General features: G+C 40.1%; 1 protein-coding gene across 7 annotated transcripts in view; it reads right to left on the bottom strand.

Annotated features, from left to right (window-relative positions):
- The window catches only part of BCAS3 (BCAS3 microtubule associated cell migration factor), a 611,032-nt gene extending 588,802 nt beyond the window's left edge, over positions 1-22,230 (bottom strand). For 6 of the 7 annotated variants that reach the window (XM_045984131.1, XM_045984134.1, XM_045984132.1 and 3 more), the window contains exons 1-4: positions 22,160-22,230; positions 20,645-20,732; positions 18,067-18,121; positions 12,221-12,296 (exon numbers count right to left, since the gene is read on the bottom strand). In XM_045984131.1, coding sequence (XP_045840087.1) covers positions 12,221-12,296; positions 18,067-18,121; positions 20,645-20,715 — 202 coding nt within the window. In that variant the 5' untranslated portion in view covers positions 20,716-20,732; positions 22,160-22,230. Of the gene's footprint in view, positions 1-12,220; positions 12,297-18,066; positions 18,122-20,644; positions 20,733-22,159 lie in introns of those variants that run through there. The other variant, XM_045984137.1, reaches the window with a different exon arrangement.
- Between the last annotated feature and the right edge of the window lie 619 nt (positions 22,231-22,849).

The raw sequence follows: 22,849 nt of genomic DNA, 5'->3' as shown, positions 1-22,849 counted from the left end.
ATGACTAGAAGTTTCAGGTCACTGTCCTCTCTAGCTATATGATGTGAGCAGGTTAAAAAAAAAAAAAAAAAAAAAAAAAAACAATTCCTTGGGGCACCTGGATGGCTCAGTGGGTTAAAGCTGCCTTCAGCTCAGGTCATGATCTCAGAGTCCTTGGATTGAGCCCCGCATCAGGCTCTCTGCTCAGTGGGGAGCCTGCTCCCTGTCTCTCTCTGCCTGTCTCTCTGCCGACTTGTGATCTCTATCAAATAAATAATTAAAATCTTTAAAAAAAAAAATTCCCATATGGAAAACAGTATGGAATTTCCTCAAAAATAAAGTAAAGACAGAATTAACACATGAGGGGTGCCTGGGTGGCTCAGTGGGTTAAAGCCTCTGCTTTTGGCTCAGGTCATGATCTCAGGATCCTGGGATCGAGCCCCGCATCAGGCTCTCTGCTCAGCAGGGAGCCTGCTTCCCCCTCTCTCTCTGCCTGCCTCTCTGCCTATTTATGATCTCTGTCTGTCAAATAAATAAATAAAATCTTCAAAAAAAAAAATAACACATGAGACAACAACTCCACTTATGGATATATTCTCGGAAAAAATCAAAAACAGAAACTCAAAGAGATATTTATACAATAATATTAATAGCAGCATTATTCACAAAGCCAAAAGGTGGAAGCAACCCAAATGACAATCAACGAACAAATAAATAAAATGTGATATACACATACAATGGAAAGCCTTGAAAGGAAAATTCCAACACATGCTACACATGGATGAACCTTGACATGCTAAGTGAAATAAGCCAGTCACGTAAAGACAATTGCTATACGATACCATTTATGAAGTACACTGAGTAATCAAATTCATAAAGCCAGAAAGTAGAATGGTGGGTACCAAGGGCCAGTGGGAAGGAGAGAATGTGGAACTACTGTATAATGGTTACAGAGTTTCACGAGTTTCAGTTTTACAAGATGAAAAGTTCCAGACATTATTTGCATAGCAATGTGAATGTACTTAACACTACCTAACTATACACTTAAAAATGGCGGAAAAGGCGAATTTTATGTTATATGTATTTTACCACAATAAAAAATTTTTTATTTTCTTAAACCAACTACTTGCAACTAAAAAAAAAAAGCCTGTTGAATATAAAAATAGATACCTAAGTATAGTGAGTACTACACTATAGCAAAGTATATATAATATACAATATAACATATGTAACATAGTACTATACTAGTACTTTTTTTTTAAGATTTTTTTTTAAAGATTTTTATTTATTTATTTGAGAGACAGAGATCACAAGTAGGCAGAGAGGCAGACAGAGAGAGGGAGAAGCAGGCTCCCTGCTGAGCAGAGAGCCCCATGCGGGGCTCGATCCCAGGACCCTGGGATCATGACTTGAGTCAAAGGCAGAGGCTTTAACCCACTGAGCCACCCAGGTGCCCCTTTTTTTAAGATTTTATTTATTTATTTGACAGACAGAGATCACAAGTAGGCAGAGAGGCAGGCAGAGAGAGAGAGGAGGAAGCAGGCTCCCCGCGGAGCAGAGAGCCCGATGCGGGGCTCGATCCCAGGACTCTGGGATCATGACCCGAGCTGAAGGCAGAGGCTTTAACCCACTGAGCCACCCAGGCGCCCCTATACTAGTACTTTTATATTAGAATTGACTGAGTCAGGATGGGCCGGGGCGAGGGGGGGTGGGGGTTGGTAGGAATTTTCCCCTCACAGTCTAGAAGGTTGGCAGTTCTCGTTATAAGGTAGCAAACCAGCTAGTTAACGTGATGTGTTCTGGGACTCAAATTATATGTTCACCTTTAAGGAATCTGACAGAAACATCAGGGTATTAAACTGCTTTGGCTACTCCTTACACCTTTTTCAGTATGGAGCCTCAAGAGAAACAAGTTTAGGTATAAGTCAGACTGCCTGGAAGCAGAAAGAGAACAGTGACAATGACATGAAGGAACTTCATCCCACTCACGAATGAGTTCCAAAAACAGGACTCTCCACCTAACACCAAGCCAAAGTCAGTACAAAGATTAAGAATGGAGATACCTAAGAGAGCCCAGGATTGGAGAAGCCCAATAAGACAGTTCCCTTAGAATTATCTCCTGTTAGTCATTGCCTAGTCAACCCCCAACTACGATAAGCCATAATCAAATGGGTTGCAGCCTGGAGGCAAGGGGCCAACTGGTATCACTCTATCATTCCAAGCAAAAAAAGCAGAGCTCCCAGGTCTGTTGGAAAGAATAGAAAGCAATCACCAGAGCAGAGTTTTCAATTCAAACACTGCAACTTTTAAATTAATTAATAGCTAATAGAGTTTCATTAAAAATATAAAATAACTTAAATCTACAGACAGCTAATAAACTTCTAAGACTGTTCTGCCAGAAAAAGTCCAGGTCCGGCAAAGAGAAGCCTAAATACCTAATACCATCTCCAGGTACCCACAGCTGCTCTCTGAAGAATTCTGCAAGCTGCTAAATTAGCCTGGCTGGGACCAGAAGAATCCCCTCCACTAGCTCCCCTAGGGTATCATGAAAGACAAAAGGCAGTGAAGAAGGAATTGCACCCCAAGTGTACCAGGCACCAGGGAAGGGCAGACTGGCTGATCAAGAAAGTCCAATGCAAGGGAAAACTTAGCCCTTGTTGGCCTTCTTCAATGAGATTCTGGAATTGGAGCCAATCAACCCTACTTTTCTTCTTTTCCATAGCCAAATTTTCTTTCAATTGTAAACACCTCAGGTTTGCTGCAAAAAGAACCTTAAGAAAGAACACAAATAGGGATGTCTGGGTGGTGCAGTTGGTTAAGCATCTGACTATTGGTTTCAGCTCAGATCATGATCTCGGGGTCATGAGATCAAGCCCTGCGTCAGTCTCTGAACTAAGCACAGAATCTGCTTGAGGTTCTCTCTCTCCCTCCCCTTTCCTCACTCCTGCTCATGCTCAATCAATATCTCTCTCACGCTCAGATGAAAGAAAGAAAGAAGGAAAAGAAAAGAGAAAAGGAAGAGGAAAGAAAAGAAGAAAGGAAAGAAGGGAGGGGAGTAGGGAGGAGAAGGAGAAGGGAAGGAAAGGAAAGGACACATATAGACAAATTCAAGAAATGCTGTAAGAGACTGGGGAAGTAAGGGGAATCAAGTATCTTGTAATCTCCACTATTGTCTTAAAACCTAACAAGTGTACACACATACTCCTAGGGTCAGAGATAATAAAAAGTACATCCATTAAAAACCTGGGCCAAAATTTTAGACCATATCAATATGATACAGAAAGGAGAGACCAAAGGACATGTGAGTGTGTTAAAGTATTTGAGGAAAATTTATACATTTAAAAGCTTAATAAATCAACTGGGATATGGGATATTACATTTAAAACACTATAGGGCACCTGGGTGGCTCAGTCATTAAGCGTCTGCTTTCAGCTCAGATCATGATTCCAGGGTCCTGGGGTTGAGGCCCACATCGGGCTCCCTGCTCGGCAGGAAGCCTGCTTCTCCCTCTCCCACTCCCCATGCTTGTGTTCCTTCTCTGGCGGCCTCTCTCTTGTCAATTACATAAATAAAATCTTTGAGGAAATAAAATTAAACAACCAATATAAGTTCAATAGCCCACACAGACTAAAATAATTTTCAAGCAGGATCAATCTAGATTTCCAGATGCATTTTACTCCAATAAAGCAAAGGCTTTATGGAATATTATGCCAGCAAGTCTTACTGTTCAAAAAAAAAACAACAACAAACAGAAAATCATGCTTAAGATTATTTTGATGAAATTTTCTAAATGTTAGTTTTGTAATATTAAAATAATTTTCTATTTTGCTGTTGATATGAACCCTTAAAAATTGTTTTTAACATTTTGCATATGTTGTAAAACAAGCTTTTGTTACTGTCTGCACTAGTATTTCCAAGACCATGATCACATTTTACTTTGTTATTAAATCAAGAAAGTTCTTTAAGAGGGCACTTGGCTGCCTCAGTCAGTGGACCATACAACTCTTGATCTCAACTCTTGTGGATTTAAGTCCCAAATTGGTTGTAGAGATTACTTTACAATAAAATCTTAAAAAAAAAAAAAGTTCTCGGGGCGCCTGGGTGGCTCAGTGGGTTAAAGCCTCTGCCTTCGGCTCAGGTCATGATCCCGGGGTCCTGGGATCGAGCCCCACATCGGGCTCTCTGCTCTGCGGAGAGCCTGCTTCCTCCTCTCTCTCTGCCTGCCTCTCTGCCTAGTTGTGATTTCTCTCTGTCAAATAAATAAAATATTTAAAAAAAAAAAAAGTTCTCTAATACTTTCTGACTGCACAAAGCAAAAAATATACTTCCCGAAAAGAAAGAAGAGTCTGAATTCAAGAGGAAAAGATGATAGAAAACAAAAGATGAATAGTTACCTAGTTATTAATAAGGAGGAAATAGGGGAGGAGGACTCTACACTTGCCTCATCCCTTGAACACAGCTAGATAAATATCAAATCATTCTGAACACCCAGGAAATCGATCTGAGGGCTGAGAGAACAAACTGCACAACTAGAGGGAGAAAAAAGGCCACATCGTGGAAGGTGGGAGGTGCAGAGATGTCATTTGGGGGCAAAAAGAATCCTGGTGCTGCAGAGAAGAGGGAGAGAGGCAAGGGAGAGAGAGAGAGAGAGAGAGGGAGAGATAGAAACAGGGAGAGAGAAAGAGAACAGAGCTCAGGACATTGCACAAGTATACACTTCCCCACTGAGGCGAAACAGGAGGGGCTGATTATTTTGAGTTTTTACAAGCAGTGAAGCTCAAAGTCTTAAGTTTTAGAAGACTGCACCATCTCCAGGTGGAGCCTGGAGGGCACAAAGGTGCACCTGTGGAGAAGGAAGGCCGAAGCCCAGGAGCAGACAGCATGGTCTGAGGATTCCCTGGGTCACACTGGGAGAAACAGTTCCCCTTCTTGGAGTGTATCTGGGAGAGGTGGCACCTCCTTGTGGGGACAAAAGAGCCACTGAGTGCCACTGAGCTGCCAGTTCATTAGCATAGGAGGAGCAGAAACAGCTGCTAAGGGCAGCTCACCTGGATGCCAGCTCTCAGTTACATTTTGCCATAAACTCCAAGCCTCAGCACATTCGTGCTACTGTCTTTCTGGAACAAACCAGCACTACCCACAGTGTGGCAAGACCCTCACCCAGAGAAACAGCATGGGTCTGTGTAGCACCAGATCCCTAAAATTTGAAACTCAACCAATGGGCCTGAGCTAAAACACAGGAGCACTGAGGCACCAAATGAGCAGATGGCTGGGACACAGACAGGATGAAGACAGGGATCTGACAGAAGCTGGGGACACAAGGGGGGAGATTGTTCACACGTCTGTGAGGGCTTCCTGAACAGTAGCATGTGCGAACTCTCCTCTCCAAGGACAAGAAAGTCAGCTGATGCCATTTTTATCCCTGTCCCTTAGCAGGGATGGACTTCAGTGAGTAGCGCAGTGCCCACACCAGAGGCCTGAGTCACTTACACCAAGCCCCGACCCCTGCGCTCTGCAAGGGCTTCTTTACTAAGACAAGTGTGCCTGAGAATCAGAGCACCAGCAGGACCCTCCCCCAGAAGACCAGCACAAACCCCCATAATGCACCAAGTCTACCAATGATAGAGTACTACAAAGCTTCAGCTCTAGAAGAAATAGTATCTAGCCTCTTTTAACAAGCAGACTGAAACGCACTTAGTTAAAACTCACCATACATTGGACAAGATCCAAACATTCCCAACTGCAGGCAAGGAGAAATTCTACATTGGACTGACACGGGGGAAAGAGCAGCCAAACACAACAGCAGAGTAACCAGAAACACTTCCTGAAGCACCAAGCCCTGGAGAGTATCAGACCTCTTAATATGAGTCGGAAACATAACAGGCCTTCCTAACACAAAGAAGAGAGAGCCCTAGACAAAATGCCAAGACAAAGAAATTCATTCCGAAAGAAAGAATAAGAGATCACAGCCAGGGATTTAATCAAAACAGATACAAGTAATATGTCTGAACCAGAATTTAAAACAGCAATCATAAGGATACTAGCTGGACTTGAGGAAAGCACAGAAGACACAAGGGAGTCCTTCACCACAGAGATAAAAGACCTAAAAATTAGACAGGCCAAAATAAAAAATGCTATAACCAAGATACAAAACTGACTGGATGTAATGACCACAAGGATGGAAGAAGCAAAGGAACTAATAAGTGATACAGATGATATAATTATAGAAAACAATTAAGCTGAAAAGAAGAGAGAAAGGAAAAATAGTGGATCACATTCAGACTTGGGGAACTCAGCAACTCCCTAAAGCACAATAACATTCATATCATAGAAGTTCCAGAAGAAGAGAGGGAAAAGGGGGTAGAAGGTTTATTTGTGAAAATTATCGGAAACAGACATCCAAATCCAGGAGGCACAGAGAACTCCCATCCAAATCAACAAAAGCAGGTCAACACCAAGACATCTCACAGTAAAATCTGCAAAATAAAGAGATAAGGAAAGAATCCTGAAAGCAGCAAGGGAAAATAAATCCCTAACCTACAAGAGAAAACAAGGTTAGCAGATCTCTCCACGGAAGCTTGGCAGGCCAGAAGAGAGTAGCATGATATAGTCAAATGCTGAATGGGAAAAATATGCAGCCAAGAACACTTAATCTGGCAAGGCTGTCATTCAGAACAGAAGGAGAGATAAAGAGTTTTCCAGATAAACAAAAACTAAAGGAGTTCATGACTACTAAGCCAGCCCTACAAGAAATATTAAAGGAGACTCTTTAGTGGGAAAGGAAGACCAAAAGCAACAAAGACTAGAAAGGAACAAAGAAAATCTCCAGAAACACTGACTTTACACGTAATACAATGGCACCAAAATTCATATCTATCAATAATCACTGAAAAAAAAAATCACTGAACATAACTGGACTACCTGCTCCAATCAAAAGACACAGGCTATCAGAATGGATAAAAAAATAAGACCCATCTATATGCTGCCTCCAAGGGATTCATTTTAGATTTAAAGACACCTGCAGACTGAAAGCAAGGTCAGGGAGGAGGAGGATGCGACTGGCAGGCTTGGTTGGTGAAACATGCAACTCCTGATCTGGGGGCTGTGATTTCAAGCCCCATGTTGGGTGAGAAGCTTACTTAAAAAAACAAAGTGAGGGGATGGAGAACCGGTTATCATGCTAATGGACATCAAAAGAAAGCCAGATTAGCGATATTTATATCAAACAAACTTTAAACCAGACTGTAACGAGAGATGAAGAAGGGCACTATACCATAATAAAGGGGTCTATCCAATAAGAAGAACTAACAATTGTAAATATTTGTGCCCCCCAACTTGGGAGCACCCAAGTATATAAATCAATTAATAACAAACATAAAGAAACTCCTTGATAATAATACAATAATACTAAGGGAATTTAACACACAAATTACAACAATGGACAAATCATCTAAGCAGAAAATCAGCAAGGCAACAATGGCTTTGAATGACACACTGGACCAGATGGACTTAACAAATATATTCAGAACATTTCATCCTAAAACAACAGAATACACATTCTTTTCAAGTGCATTTGAAACATTCTCCAGAATAGAACACATAATGGGTCACAAATCAGGCCTCAACAAGTACAAAAAGACTGAGATCATACCACGCATATTTTCAGACAATACTATGAAACTTGAAGTCAACCACAAGTAAAAATGCAGAAAGACCATAAATATATGGAGATTAAAGAACATCCTAGTAAAGAATGAACAGGTTAACCAGGAAATCAAAGAAGAAATAAAAAAAAAATGTGGGAGCAAATGAAAATGAAAACATGACAGTCTAAAACCTTTAGGATGCAGCAAAAGCAGTCATAAAAGGGAAGTACATAGCAATACAGGCCTGACTCAAGAAAGAGGAAAAGTCTCAAATACACAACCTAACCTTATGCCTAAAGGAGCTAGAAAAGGAACAGCAAATAAAGCCTAAAGCCATTAAAAGAAGGTAAATAATACAGTTAGAACAGAAAAAAATGATACAGAAACAAACAAACAAATAAAAAAACAGTACAACAGATCAATAAAACTAGGAGCTGATTCTTTCAAAGAATTAATAAAACATAAACCCCTACCCAGACTTACCAAAAAGAAAAGAGAAAGGACCCAATTAAATAAAATAATGAATGAAAGAGGAGCGATCACAGCCAGCACCATAGAAATATAAACAATTATAAGAGGATATTATGAAAAATTATATGACAAAAACTGGGCAATGTGGAAGAAATTGATAAATCCCTAGAAACGTATAAACTACCCAAACTGAAATAGGATGAAATAGAAAATTTGAATACAGCCATAACCAGCAAAGAAATTGAAATAATAACTAAAATTTTCCCAATAAACAAAAGTCCAGGGCCAGATGGCTTCCCAGGGGAATTCTACCAAACATTTAAAGCGTTACTACCTATTCTTTTCAAACTACTCCAAAAAATAGAAATGGAAGGAAAACTTCCAAACTCTTTCTACAAGGCCAGCATTAACCTTGATCCCAAAACCAGACAAAGACCCCACCAAAAAGGAAAATTACCAATATCCCTGATGGACATGGATGCCAAAATTCTCACCAAAGTACTAGCCAATAGGATCCAACAGTACATCAAAAGAATTATCTACCACAGTCAAGTGGGATTTATTCCTGGGCTGCAAGGCAGTTCAATATTTGCAAATCAACCAATGTGATTCACCACATTCATAAAAGAAAGGATAAGAACCATATGATCCTCTCAACAGATGCAGAAAAAGCATCTAACAAAATGAAGCATCCATTCTTGATAAAATCCGTTCGCAACAAAGTAGGGATAGATAGAACATACTTCAACATCACAAAGGTTATATACAAGAGACCCAGAGTTAATATCATCCTCAATGGGGAAACACTGAGAGCTTTTCCTCTCTAGTCAGGAATAAGACAGGGATGTTCATTCCCACTGCTGTTATTTATCATAATACTGGAACTCCTAGCCTCAGCAATCAGACAACAAAAAGAATTAAAAGACATCCAAAGCAGCAAGGAAAAAGTCAAACTCACTATTCACAGATGACATGATACCCTACATAGAAAACCCAAAAGACTCCACCAAAAAATTGCTGGAACTAATACACAAATTCAGCAAAGTCACAGGCTACAAAATCAATATACAGAAATCTGTTGCATTTCTTTTTTTTTTTTTTAAGAATTTTATTCATTTATTTGAGAGAGAGAGAGAGAGAGAATGAGCAGTGTGGAGGGGCAAAGGGAGAGAAAAAAGGAAGAAGCAGACTCCCTGTTAAGCAGGAAGCCCAACTTGGAACTCAGTCCAAGGACCCTGGGATCATGACCTGAGCCGAAAGCAGAAGCTTAACCAACTGAGTCACCCAGGTGCCCCTGTTGCATTTCTATACACCAATAATGAAGCAGCAGAAAGATAAATTATGGAATCAATCCTATTTACAATTGCACCTAGGAATAAACCTAACCAAAGAGGTAAAAGATCTGTACTCTGAAAACTATAAAACAATTATGAAAGAAACTAAAGATGACACAAGGAAATGAAAAGACATTCATGCTCACAGATAAGAAGGACAAATATTGTTAAAAGTCTATACTACCCATAGCAATCTACACAATTATGGCAATCTCTGTCATAAAACCAAAAGAATTTTTCAGAGAGCTAGGACAATCCTAAAATTGGTATGGAACCAGAAAAGACCCCAAATAGCCAAAGCAATCTTGAAAAATGCTCAACATCACTTGGTATCAGGGAAATACAAATAAAAACTACAATGAGATACCACCTCACACCTGTCAGAATGGCTAAAATTAACACAGGAAACAACAGATGTTGGTGAGGATGTGGAGAAAGGGGAACCCTCCTACACTGTTGGTAGGAATGAAAGCTGGTGCAGCAACTCAGGAAAACAGTATGAAGTTTCCTCAAAAAGTTAAAAATAGAACTACTCTACAACCCAGCAACTGCACTAGGTATTTACCAAAAAATACAAAAATACTGATTTGAAAGGACATTTGCACCATGATGTTTATAGCAGCAGTATCAACAATAGCCAAATTATGGAAAGAGCTCAAGTGTCCATCAACTGATGAATGGATAAAGATGATGTGGTGTGTACATACACACACACACACACACACACACACACACAGGAATATTACTCAAGCATCAAAAATAAAATCTTGCCATTTGCAACAATGTGGATGGAGATAGAGTGTATTACACCAAGTGAAATAAATCAGTCAGAGAAAGACAAATATGATTGCACTCATATGTGGAATTTAAGAAGCAAAACCTGAACAAAGGGGAAGGGGGAAAAAAAAGAGAGGGAGGCAAATCATAAGGAATCTTTTTTTTTTTTTTTTTTTAAAGATTTTATTTATTTATTTGACAGAGAGAGAGAGAGAGAGATCACAAGTAGGCAGAGAGGCAGGCAGAGAGAGAGAGAGGGAAGCAGGCTCCCTGCCGAGCAGAGAGCCCGATGCGGGACTCGATCCCAGGACCCTGAGATCATGACCTGAGCCGAAGGCAGCGGCTTAACCCACTGAGCCACCCAGGCGCCCAATCATAAGGAATCTTAACTACGAGAACAAACTGAGGGTTGATGCAGGGAGGTGGGCGGGAATGGGTTAACTTGGTGAAGAATATTAAGGAGGGCACTTGTGATGAGCACTAAGGTATTATATATAAATGATGAATCACTAAATTCTACTCCTGAAACCATTATTACACTATATGTCAACTAACTAGAATTTAAATAAAAACTTGAGGGGCGCCTGGGTGGCTCAGTGGGTTAAGCCTCTGCCTTTGGCTCAGGTCATGACCTCATGGGATCAAGCCCCACATCGGGCTCTCTGCTCAGTGGGGAGCCTGCTTCCCCCTCTCTCTCTGCCTACTTGTGATCTCTCTGTGTCAAATAAATAAATAAGATCTTTAAAAAAAAAACTTGATAAAAAAAGAGGGAAAAGGAAAAAAGGAGGAAAAATACACACGTAAACAAGGCAGTTTAACGATCATAAAAAGAAAAAAATTAAAACTTTATAGTTTTCAAAGAGAAACATATTAGGAAAAGTTTATATATCATAAATGATCACACATACAAATGAATATTTGTATTTATTTAATATTTATTAAATAAATATTTATTAAATAACCAAATGAATATTTATCTCCCACAGAGAGGGTCCAACAAGTTGTCATTATTTGAGTGAACCACTAATAAAGAATCCAAAATTCAAAAGAAGCCAGTTTGCAGAAGTGCAACTTAACCTCTCTCTCCTGGACAGTAACTTTAAAATCTATATATATTTACAGCATTACATTTTTAAACTGTTAGAGGAGATGAAGACTCAAGAGTATGATATCAGCCAAAATCCAGCTAGCAAATGAAAACAACGCGGTGTGTTCATAATTGGGATTTAATGAAGACAAATGGTTACAAAGATGATGGAATAGCTGAGAGACCAAAAAAGGAACCATGAGGCTACCTATTTCATTAGCAGCAGCAGGAAGCCATGACCACGCTTAGGCTAGGGAGACACAGGAGTGCAGGGTGCTGGGTCACCTGGCAGAAGCTAAAACACCAGTGGAGCTACCTAGAAGAAGCCAGAACCACAAAGGAAATGCAGCCACTAACAGAGAGAGGAGAGGTATGAGTACTCTTCCCTTTCTTCCATCCTCTCACTCAATTTCTCACCAGTGCCTCCCAAATTCAGCAGAAGAAAACAGACTAGGAACTGTGGGAAACTGACAAGGGGCAACCACCTTGCAAAACGGAGCATGAAGAGGCCATGAAATGGAATGTAGGAATGTATTTGGGGGAAAAAATCCAGACATAAATTCTGTTCAGGAAAAATTAATTCTAAAGACTAAGGCAACCAACAGTAATGATAATTATGTAGGTATATCCTATAATGTCTAATCAAATTTGAACTAGTACTTCTTTTCTAAGAAATCTTTATGTCCTAAAGTTTAAGGTTAGCCACTATATGTAACTGTTACTTTCAGACTTACACAATATCAGTTCTAATGAACTTTCTATAGCATGATTATGTTACTTTTTAAATTAAAAATGAATTTATTTTGAAAACTAAAAAGTTACTGTAAGAGAAAGTAATCTGACTAAAGTAAGAGTTCTCATTTAGGAATGAGGTCAACCTCAAACAAACATTTAATTTATATGTCCCAAAAAAAGTAAAACCATACCATTTAAATCTGCATTTTCAAATCTGACCCAGACTATTTTCTCCTTTTCTTCTGTTAGAGGTGTTCCACTGTAAGCCTGCAGAGTAAACAGAAATGTCTGAATAAAAAATTTTTACGGCTCTAATATTACTGATGTTCAAGACAAAAAGCAACTTAAAAAGCCAACCTTATCCCTCTCCAATCCCACCAATCCAACATCTTGGGAACCAACCCATTTTGTAACATTTTTACTACTAAAGAAAGTTATCCAGGAATCTGATAATCTTGGTTAAAGGAATCTAACTTACTAAGGAATTGCAGAAACCTAAAATACAATAATCATAGCCTACTAGGAAGCATCACTATAATGCAAAGGAACTCAAAAAGTAAATCATCCCCTACATTAGCCAACAAATAAGAAGGCTTAAGAAATAAAACTACCACATGTAGCTATTTAGCCCCAGTTGTTTAAGATCAGGTAATTACACACTACCTAGAATTTTCAAAAGTATTTCTTCCAGTTTGCCTTCAGTTCCAGGTGGAAGACAAAGGCCAGAGTTGGGGGTGGAAAAAAAAAAAGTACAGTATTACTTTTTCAGTCTTTTGTCTGGCTTCTAGACTCAACCTATTACTCAGTTTCTGCAGGCCTGCAGGGATCACAAAGATGAGCGTAAACTGCCATGAAATCATAGGAAGAGTGTCAATGGTATCCATCATATTCAAAGGGAGTCATTTCTTCATAAAGCAAATGTCTCTATTTAAAAGTTTTAAAGATTGTATATATTATTAAGCATTTAGAATGTCAAAATAGGGGCACCTGGGTGGCTCAGTGGGTTAAGCCTCTGCCTTCAGCTCAGGTCATGATCCCAGTGTCCTGGGATCCAGCCCCACATTGGGCTCTCTGCTCAGCAGGGATCCTGCTTCCCCCTCTCTCTCTGCCTGCCTCTCTGCCTACTTGTGATCTCTGTCTCTCAAATAAATAAATAAAATCTTAAAAACAAATAGAATGTCAAAATAGACCTGCAATATTTTCAATTATAAAGTTGTACTCAGTTCACAAAACAATGGTTTAACATAAGCTATACCGAAAGCATATAAAAACTACCATCCCACACACAATTTGTATTATCCTTAAATTTAAATTTAAATTTCCATGCTTTAAATTTCCATGCCGGGGCACCTGGGTGGCTCAGTGGGTTAAAGCCTCTGCCTTCAGCTCAGGTCATGATCCCAGGGTCCTGGGATCGAGCCCCACATCGGGCTCTCTGCTTAGCTGGGAGCCTGCTTCCTTCTCTCTCTCCGCCTGCCTCTCTGCCTACTTGTGATCTCTATCTGTCCAATAAATAAATCTTTGAAAAATAAATAAATAAATAAATAAATAAATTTCCATGCCAATTTATAGCCCCTGTACTGTATCATACTAGCTATTAACTTGTATGATAACTGAAACTCATCTACAATGAAAATACTACTAAAAGACAGAATTATTTTAATAGATTTACCATATAACAGAAATTATCTTACAAATCCTTACAATTTTATTGTCTTTTTTATTTTATTTTTTTAACGATTTTATTTATTTATTTGACAGAGATCACAAGTAGGCAGAGAGGCAGGCAGAGACAGAGGAGGAAGCAGGCTCCCTGCGGAGCAGAGAGCCCGATGTGGGGCTCGATCCCAGGACCCTGGGACCATCACCTGAGTCGAAGGCAGAGGCTTTAACCCACTGAGCCACCCAGGCGCCCTTATTGTCTTTTAAAAAAAAAAAAAAAGTGAGGGGCACCTGGGTGGCTCAGTGGATTAAGCCACTGCCTTCGGCTCAGGTCATGATCTCAGGGTCCTGGGATTGAGCCCCGCATCGGGCTCTCTGCTCCGCAGGGAGCCTGCTTCCTCCTCTCTCTCTGCCTGCCTCTCTGCCTACTTGTGATCTCTCTCTCTGTCAAATAAATAAATTTAAAAAATCTAAAAAAAATGAATAAAAAATAATTAAAAAATTAAAAAATAAAAGTGAGATGTGTATAGGGCAGTCAATTCCTTTGGGGAAGAGGAAAGCCTACCCTAGAACCAACTAATTCATCAACTTTATCTTTGACCACCTCATCCTCATTTCCTTCCTCTTCTTTGGGCTTGGTCTTTTCAACCTTGAAAATCTTTTAAAAATAAAATTTAGGAGGGCGCCAGGGCAGCTCAGTCCATTAAGGGTCTGCCTTTGGCTCAGGTCATGATCTCAGGGTCCTGGCTCCCTGCTAGATGGGGAGTCTGCTTCTCCCTCTTCCTCTATCCCTCCCCTCTGCTTGTGCCCACTCTCTCTCTCTCCCATTGGCTCTCTCTCAAATAAATAAAATCTTTCTTAAAAATAAACTTTAGGTGGGGCGCCTGGGTGGCTCAGTGGATTAAGCCGCTGCCTTAGGCTCGGGTCATGATCTCAGGGTCCTGGGATTGAGCCCCGCATCGGGCTCTCTGCTCCGCAGGGAGCCTGCTTCCTCCTCTCTCTCTCTGCCTGCCTCTCTGCCTACTTGTGATCTCTCTCTCTCTCTCTCTCTGTCAAATAAATAAATAAATAAATAAATAATCAAAAAAAAAAAAATAAACTTTAGGTGGCTCAGTCAGTTAAGCTTCTGCCTTAGATTCAGGTAATAATCTCAATCCAGGGTCCTGGGATTGAGCCCTGCATCAGGCTCCCTGCTCAGCAAGAAATATGCTTCTCCCTCTCCTTCTGCCTCTTCCCTCCACCCATGCCCCCAACCCCCACCCCTGCTTGTGTGACCACTCTCACTCCAGCGCGCTCTCTCTCTCAAATAAAATCTTAAAAAAAAAATAAATAAGAAATAAGCTTTATATTTTGGAATAATTTTAGATTATTAATTATAGTACAGAGTTCTCAGATACCCCTCAGCCAGTTTCCCCTAATGTTAACTATCTAACCAAGCCCGACCTTGCCATGGTACATTTGTCAAAACCCTGTCACTGATATTGACGTATTACTGTTAATTAAGCCTCAGACTTTATTTGGATTTCATCAGTTTTTCCACTAATGTCCTTTCTCTGTTCCAGCATCCAATCTTGAATAGCACAGTGCATTTAAGACAACTTTTTTCCCCCCACAACATGCTCTCCTTTAATCTGGTAAAGCAGTAACATTTTTCAAAATTTTCTTCAGTATAGCAGATTATAAGGCTGCTTATCACCTGCACCATTAGTCAACATTCTCCCAATTCCTTTGCAACATTTGCAGGATGCTCTCCTTTGATTTCTGAGTGATATGCTGAACAAAACAAAGTTGAATGAGGTCTTTCACTACACTGGGATTCTTGAACTTCTTTTTTTTTTCCCCTTTCGGGGGAAAATAAGACTTTCAAAACAAGCCTTCTATGCTTTTGCCATGTCTTCAAGTTTTCTTCTTTCCTTAGTGCTCTCTACTAACCCTTCTTGAGAAGATTCTGTGAAGCTGACTGAGGCAGCTGAGCACTGCTTTGTGTGTGCCTTCCTGAAGGTTCCCATGGAGAAGACACATGTGGGTATTTTATTCTCAGTGAGGCACATACTCACCCAGTGCCCATCCAGCTTTCATTTGGTATCTTAACCGAGGTCAGTGTACTATTACCCTGAAGGTTTCCCACACATTCCAGCCCCAATCATTAGCCTTCCTGCTTCAACCAACATCCAACTACTTTAGCCCTCTTAGAATCAAAACTTCCACCCCATTATTGACAGGATTTATTTATTTAATTGTCCTTTTATTCCTTAACAGGTTTCTAACACATACACACTTTCATAAGCATAAAGTTATTGCTGAACTTTATTTTTTTACGTTGAACTTTAAAAGACACGATCATTATATTTACATGTTCTGTTTATATATTTCATTTTTTTTCACTGTACAGAAAATCACACCCATTGTGTCAAGAAGCATAATTTCTAGTTATAGCAAATCATTCTATAGGGATCACATACCATAATTTGCTTGACTTCTATTGACATCTGGGCTGGCTACAATTTTTTATACTGAAAATGCAGACTTTTGACACATACACTGAAGAGTTCAGAGCTTTACCTTTCTTCCTTGCTGAATTATTATTTAATAGATTTTCAGAAGTAAAATTATTAGATCAAAAAGCACAGCTAAGAGCATCTACAGCCATCAATAACACCTGTTAAATACAATGGGAATTTCTCTCTATAATAGCTGAAGAAGAGGACACCAGTCTAACAACACATTTTCTTCCTTTTCTGGGTATTTGGGAACACAGGAAACAATTTCTAGGCTCCAGGAATTTGAAGATTTCCAGAATAGGTGTTGGAAAACAATATCAGCAAAAAATATAATTTTCCAAATAGCTGACTACAAAGTACCACTGAGAGAACTGCCATTCCGAGCACAGTCCAAGACGCTCTTGGACAGCAACTCTGTTGCCTGCCATACCCAGCTAACCAGTTTCTTCCAACATTCAATACCTAACCTTTCCATTCATTTCAACCGCTATTTCCAATGTCCTTTAGAATTTGACTCTTTCAGGCCACCTGGATGGCTCAGTGGGTTAAGTCTCTGCCTTCAGCTTGGGTCTCGGTCTCAGGATCCTGGGATCGAGCCCCGCATTGGGCTCTCTGCTCAGTGGGGAGTCTGCTTTTTCCTCTCTGTCTGCCTGCCTCTCTGCCCACTTATGATCTCTGTCAAATAAATAAATAAATACTTTTAAAAAAAGAGAATTGGACTCTTTCATTCTTTCTTTGCTATGCATTCTCTTAGCAAGTACATATTAGATCTATACCATCATGTATAACACTTACTGAAATGCTGCTGTAAGCTCTGCTTGTTTCAGCAATTTGACTTCGTTTAGTAACCAAGTTCCTCAAAATAGGAAAGCATTTATTATCCTTTACATGCCCAAGGACCTTGTCATTGTGACCCATTTCCATTAAAGTTATCTGAACATCATAAAAGAGTATCAACATTCCCTGATACTTTCCCTTATTTGAGAAATACAACTTATATAATATAACTGAAATCTGGATTTTAGACTTTTCTAGATTGCTGTCATAAGGCTGGGACACTGGATCTACGAATTCTTTTTTCAACCGCATGGTTACAAATAGCCTGGCAGTCAGGAAACACTGACATCACCATAAGTAGAAAACACCTTTCCTTCAGTAGTCCCACAGAACAGAGCTTCCCACAGCCACTGTTTCACGAGAATCCCCAGAGGCTCTCACTACACACACACACAAGTTACTGGATGCCACCTCAATTCCACTGAGTCAAACTCTCTGGGACGGGGTCTGGAAATGATTATTTTTAACACATGTGCTAAGTGATACTCATGTTAAATCTGGGCAACAGTGCACTAGGTATGACCCCAGGAGGGCTGCTCTCATTCTTTACAGACAACTTCTGTTGTAAGTTAGAGTAACAAGGCATACCCCACTTGGCATAAAGATACTGCTCACCATGAAAGACATGTAGATTTGTGCTCAGTATAGTATTTAGCCAATATAATATCTAGTTAATGAAATGCAAAATATAGACTTTGCTTTGATCATTTCAGACAGGCAACATTTAACTAGGGCAAGAGGAAGATTCTGGAAATAGAATCCAACTAGAGAATCCCAAGTCCCAGCTCTCAACTAACATCTCACCTCGATTCCTCTTAGGAGATCAAGTCTTGAGGAATAATAATTGTGCCACAAACAGTGCAAAACTAAGGCACTTGTAAAACTAACATATATAGTTCTACCCTACCAATGCTCAGGATGTTAAAACGTTAAAAATCTTTCTGAAGTTCATGATACCAGTGTCAGGCTTAGGAAAGAGAACATTTCAGAATCTCCCAGGCCAATGGTAAAACCTACTATATTTCTTACTTACTTACCTGTGGCACAACGTCCTGTAGAAAAGTCACAACACTTTCCATGTAGGACTGCTCCCTGAAAAAAGGTGAAATGGATAAAATTGATCCTGACATCTTAAAACAAAACATGGAAAAGCTCTTTCTCTAAGCCTTAAGAAAGTTACTCACAATATTAAAAAAGAGAAAAGACTCTCATCAACCAATAATTCTGCTATCCTGCTTTCTAGTTTCTTCGTATAATGTTATTAAATGAAATGCAAATGAGATATTAATCGTTTTAAACATCATCTCTTCTTAAAAGTCATGCTCTCTTAATTTGACATACAGATTCTAACTTGTATTTGTGATGACACAAGGCTAAGGCAGGATCTTCCTCTTGAGTCAAAGCAAAAGAATTCCCCAGTCAGAGCAAGAAGAACTGTGGCTGATGACTCAGTACTTAGTGACCTTCTCTTTAAATTGGTTATGCACCTAGTCTCTTACCTGTATATAGCAAAATCAATCTGCATTTTGCTGCAGGTGCAGGACAGGTATTAGGAGATACTAAGAAGTCCAAAAAAAGAATTTTTGCCATAGAAAAGACATGGGAAAATATTAAAACGCATAAAAGTGAAGAAAAATGATACTGTTAAGGTCACTGAGAGATTTTAAATGGAAGTATACGGATGTCAGCAAGTGGAAAAAAAATTCTTCAAAATACCAAATCAAATTAATTTCATTTCATGTGAAAAATTACATTTGAAGAAACTCCTATGAGTTATCCTAAATCCGATAAAAAAGCAATATGCCTCAAATAGCTACAAAAACTGATTAGGCCGAATAAAAACAAAAAACACGCACACAACAATTTGATTAGGCCTGCCTCTCCCTGCTCATTTTTTTGCCACTCTCCTCACTCTGCTTCCGTCATCTGCAACTTCCATTCCTAGAATACACCAAGCTCTTTCAGTCAAGACCTTTACGCCAGCTTTCCTTCTGTCTAGATTCCTTTCCATGCTTTTCCATCCCTTTCATTTCTCCAGCTTAAGCGTTACCTCCTCAGAGAGGACTTTCCTGACAGCCTGAAGTCAGACTCCCCACTGTCATTCTCTATCATAGCACACCAGGCACTGATCAGAGTCTGTAATCACTTTTCTTATATACTGTTTCCCCCACTAGAATGTAAACTCTCCTACAGAAAGGACTCCAACTCTCATGTTTACCTTCTACCTCCAGTACTTCAGGCATGGAGTAGATGCTTGGGCTTTATTTGTTAAAAGAATACAAATAAATAAAAGATTTTTTAAAAAACACTAAAATTATGTGTTGAATAACAAAAGGCAATATAAGTTGGATACCATATGGTGAGGCAACATAGAATACTGCCTAAATGCATAGACTCTGGGGACAAACTGCCTGGGTTTGATCCAGGTTCCCCTTCTTGGCTTTTCCTGAAGATAATTCACTTAATTTCTCCCTGCTTTGGTTTCTTCACCTGTAAAATAAAGACTGAAAGAGTACCTAACTCATAGCTAGTAAAATGTTTAAACTTGTTGCCATGGTCCACAGTTAGCAAAGAAGTATGGCCCAGGGAAATGCACGAGGCAAAATAAAACAGAAGTATTATAGTAAAATACTATATTATACATATACCTTTCTTAGTCTGAGAGGGCAATCTTTATGTAACATGCCAAACTGCCCAAGGGAATAATATAAAATGCTACAATTCCCTTATGAACATTTTAAAAGGTAGAAAACAAGTTTCACCCCCTTACGTAGATACTGAAGGATCTTCACTATCCACCCTAACCCACTTTATATAGGTCAACTTCCCTATATTTCATTTATGAAAAGAGTTGCCCTACCTACATCTGCTCACCTTATTCCCTTTGTCTAAATGTTCCTTATAGGCTCCGTTGTGCAATGGACAGCGCATTGGACTTCCAAAATGTTCCTTATATTCTAATTACCCAAACTCTACTCAGCCTTTAAAGCACATTATGTTAGCTTCTTAATAAACCCTTTAGGATCTAAAATACTAAAATATCCCCACTAAATACTCCCACTAACATATTTCCTCCCAATTCTCACAGTTTGCTGATACCTTTTTTATCGATTACAGAGATTTCAAGTATACATCTCTTAAAACCACATTAGATCATATGCTCCTAGAAAGTATAAGCAGGCTTTGGCAAAAAATGCTTAAAATATAGAATGTTCTTTATGACACTGACTTTGAAACCTTCTGACTAAGACCTCGATAAGAGATACATTTTACATCAGCATCTGGTCAACATACGTTCATACGAATAGTGTGTGTCACAAAAGAATACTCTCAATTATATTTTCTATAATATGCCATTTCATTTTCTAAATAATGGTCCTGATTACTCCTTAGGATTTAGCATAGTGCTTTTGATGCACCCTATAAATGTGAATAACATTAACTTGATCCTCCAATTACTCTTTTTATTTGGTCTTGGCAATATTTATCATCCTGTAAAGGTAAAATTAAATAGATTTTATAAAGGTAGTCCATGTTCAAAAAGGAAACCTGAATATTGGTTACTATTCTGAGCAAAGTTTCTTTAGCTTTTAGGCTTATCTGAAATTTGCTTACGTGACAGCCTGGGGGCGAACCACAACTCCACCAGTACAACGACTGGGTCTTCGGGGAGAATCTGTAGCCATAGCTTCATTCGCTAAACCTGTTTCCAGCACAAAGAGACAGAGAAAAAAAGATGGATTATTATTGTTGTGGGTAGGAGTGAGGGTTTATGGTTGCCCACTAGAGATCCCTTATGGAAAATGCCTAAAATGTAGGAAACCTTCCCAGCAAGCCCCATTACACGAGAAAGGGGGGATATTAGGAGAGGAAGTAGATAAAGAAGTTTTCTAATTATCATGATTTTTTTTTATTTGGACTAAGCCTTAGAACCACAGAAGAAGTTAAGACTCTTTCTTTCTGGACCTTCTGATCATCTGTTAACATAAACTAGAAAGGTAAGGGATGGAGAGTCTAGCACAAGATCTGTTAATAAAAAACAAATGTGCTATCTCTGTGAGCCAAAATTAGAGAATGTACTAAAATCCTGAAATAGTGAAAATACACATGGCACAATACTTCGAGACCAAATGGAACAGTGAAATAATTGATACCTTCCAACTAAGACAGCTGGAAAACTAGGAGCAAGACTGCATACTGTAACTATGTATAGTGATAGATGTTAACTAGCCTTATTGTGGTGATCATTTCACAATATGTACAAATATCAAAACATTATGTTTTACACCTACAACTAATATAATGTTATATGCCAATTATAGCTACCAAAAAAAAAAAAAAAGGACTGCATGGTCATAATCTAACAAGAGTTTTTAAACCATATTTGTCAACCCCCTGCTACTGTAACCTAAACACCAGAGCCTAAATAAGTAATAAAAACTTATATGACATTAGAAGCCCCTTATCCTTTCCTGTCACATCACTGAATCCTGATCCTTGAATGTCCAATAAGCACCTGAATCAGTTGGGAGGTTTTAAGAGTATGGAGTGTACTTGGTTAAGGTTAAAAGAGGACTGACAGAAATATTAACCACCTCTTTCAGGGCTCAGGAAAGTCCACAGCCTGGAACTAATCCTGAAAGCCCCTAAAACCATCACTTCTAAGGAGGGAGGATTCTGTCACCATATTTGAAAATTCCCAAACTGAGGAGTCTCATCTGCCACTACAAAAACACCCTTTGTCCCACCTGGCCCAGGTACCTCTTCCTCAGTAGGTATCTTCACCACCAGCTCCTCAGCCCTCCCATTTCCATTCCACCCTTTATTTCCCGAAGCACAGCCTCCCAAGAAATGTCCTTTATGGGCCTGTGTCCTAAGGACGACCCTCGCCAGCCCCTCAGGCCCCACTCTCCTGAGACACACTAACACAGCTCTACCCACTTAACCTCCAACGCGGAGCCACCGCTGCCCCCGGCCGCCCTCTGGCCCCTTGCCCTTCCTCCCCTCCCCCTCTATTCTCGCTAGCTCTCCCTCGTCGAATCCCTGCCAGCCAAGCCCTCTCCCCTCACGCTGCTTGCCCCTCGTCCTCTCCAAGCCTCCCCAAAGCCACAGCCCCACCACCCCTCTCACCGGCCGCCCCGCCGGTAAACGCTGTTCTCCAGCTCAAGGCTCACTGTTTGGAGTCTCCCCTTGTGATTGACGGCTACCACTTCCTACCACGCCTCAGCGGAACTACTTTTCTAGCCAATCCCAGAAGGAAACTGTCTACGGCAGGGCGCCGCCCTTGGAGGTCAGCTTCGCCAACCAGCAAGAAGAAAAGAGGCGGACCCGCCTCCTGAATTTATCCAATCCGCTGGGGCTCCAAGGGACAACAAAACAGTATGTAAGTTCGAGTGATGCCGAGGGGCCAGGTTCGGTTGCGAACGCAGGCAGGTAGGGAGAGTTACAAACACGTCTGTTTTTCTTTGCAGACAGCACAGCTATGTGGCTTTGTCAAAAAGAATCATGCCGCAGGCTCCTGTGCACTTCAGCTGAGCGTCTCGGGCTGGGAGCCTGAGGTCGGGGGACAGGTCTGTTTACATCGAATTCTCGCGACAGCTAGTTCGAAGCTCAAAGCACGTGGACATGGCAGCTGCCAATCACTTTCTGCTGGCCACTCACCCATTCCGAACCCGCCTCCTGCCCCGCCCTTTTCGATGTGTTTATCTTCCGGGAGCCTAGGCCGGCTTGCGAGGTGGGCAGCCCTAGAGCCAAGGAGGTATTGATATAAATGAGGGGCGCGGCGGGTGATCCTGTGAATTTATTTTTTTTTAAAGATTT

This window comes from Meles meles, chromosome 18 (assembly GCF_922984935.1).
Source record: "Meles meles chromosome 18, mMelMel3.1 paternal haplotype, whole genome shotgun sequence".
NCBI classification, from domain to species: Eukaryota; Metazoa; Chordata; class Mammalia; order Carnivora; family Mustelidae; genus Meles; species Meles meles.
This window is presented reverse-complemented; position numbering and strand designations above follow the sequence as displayed.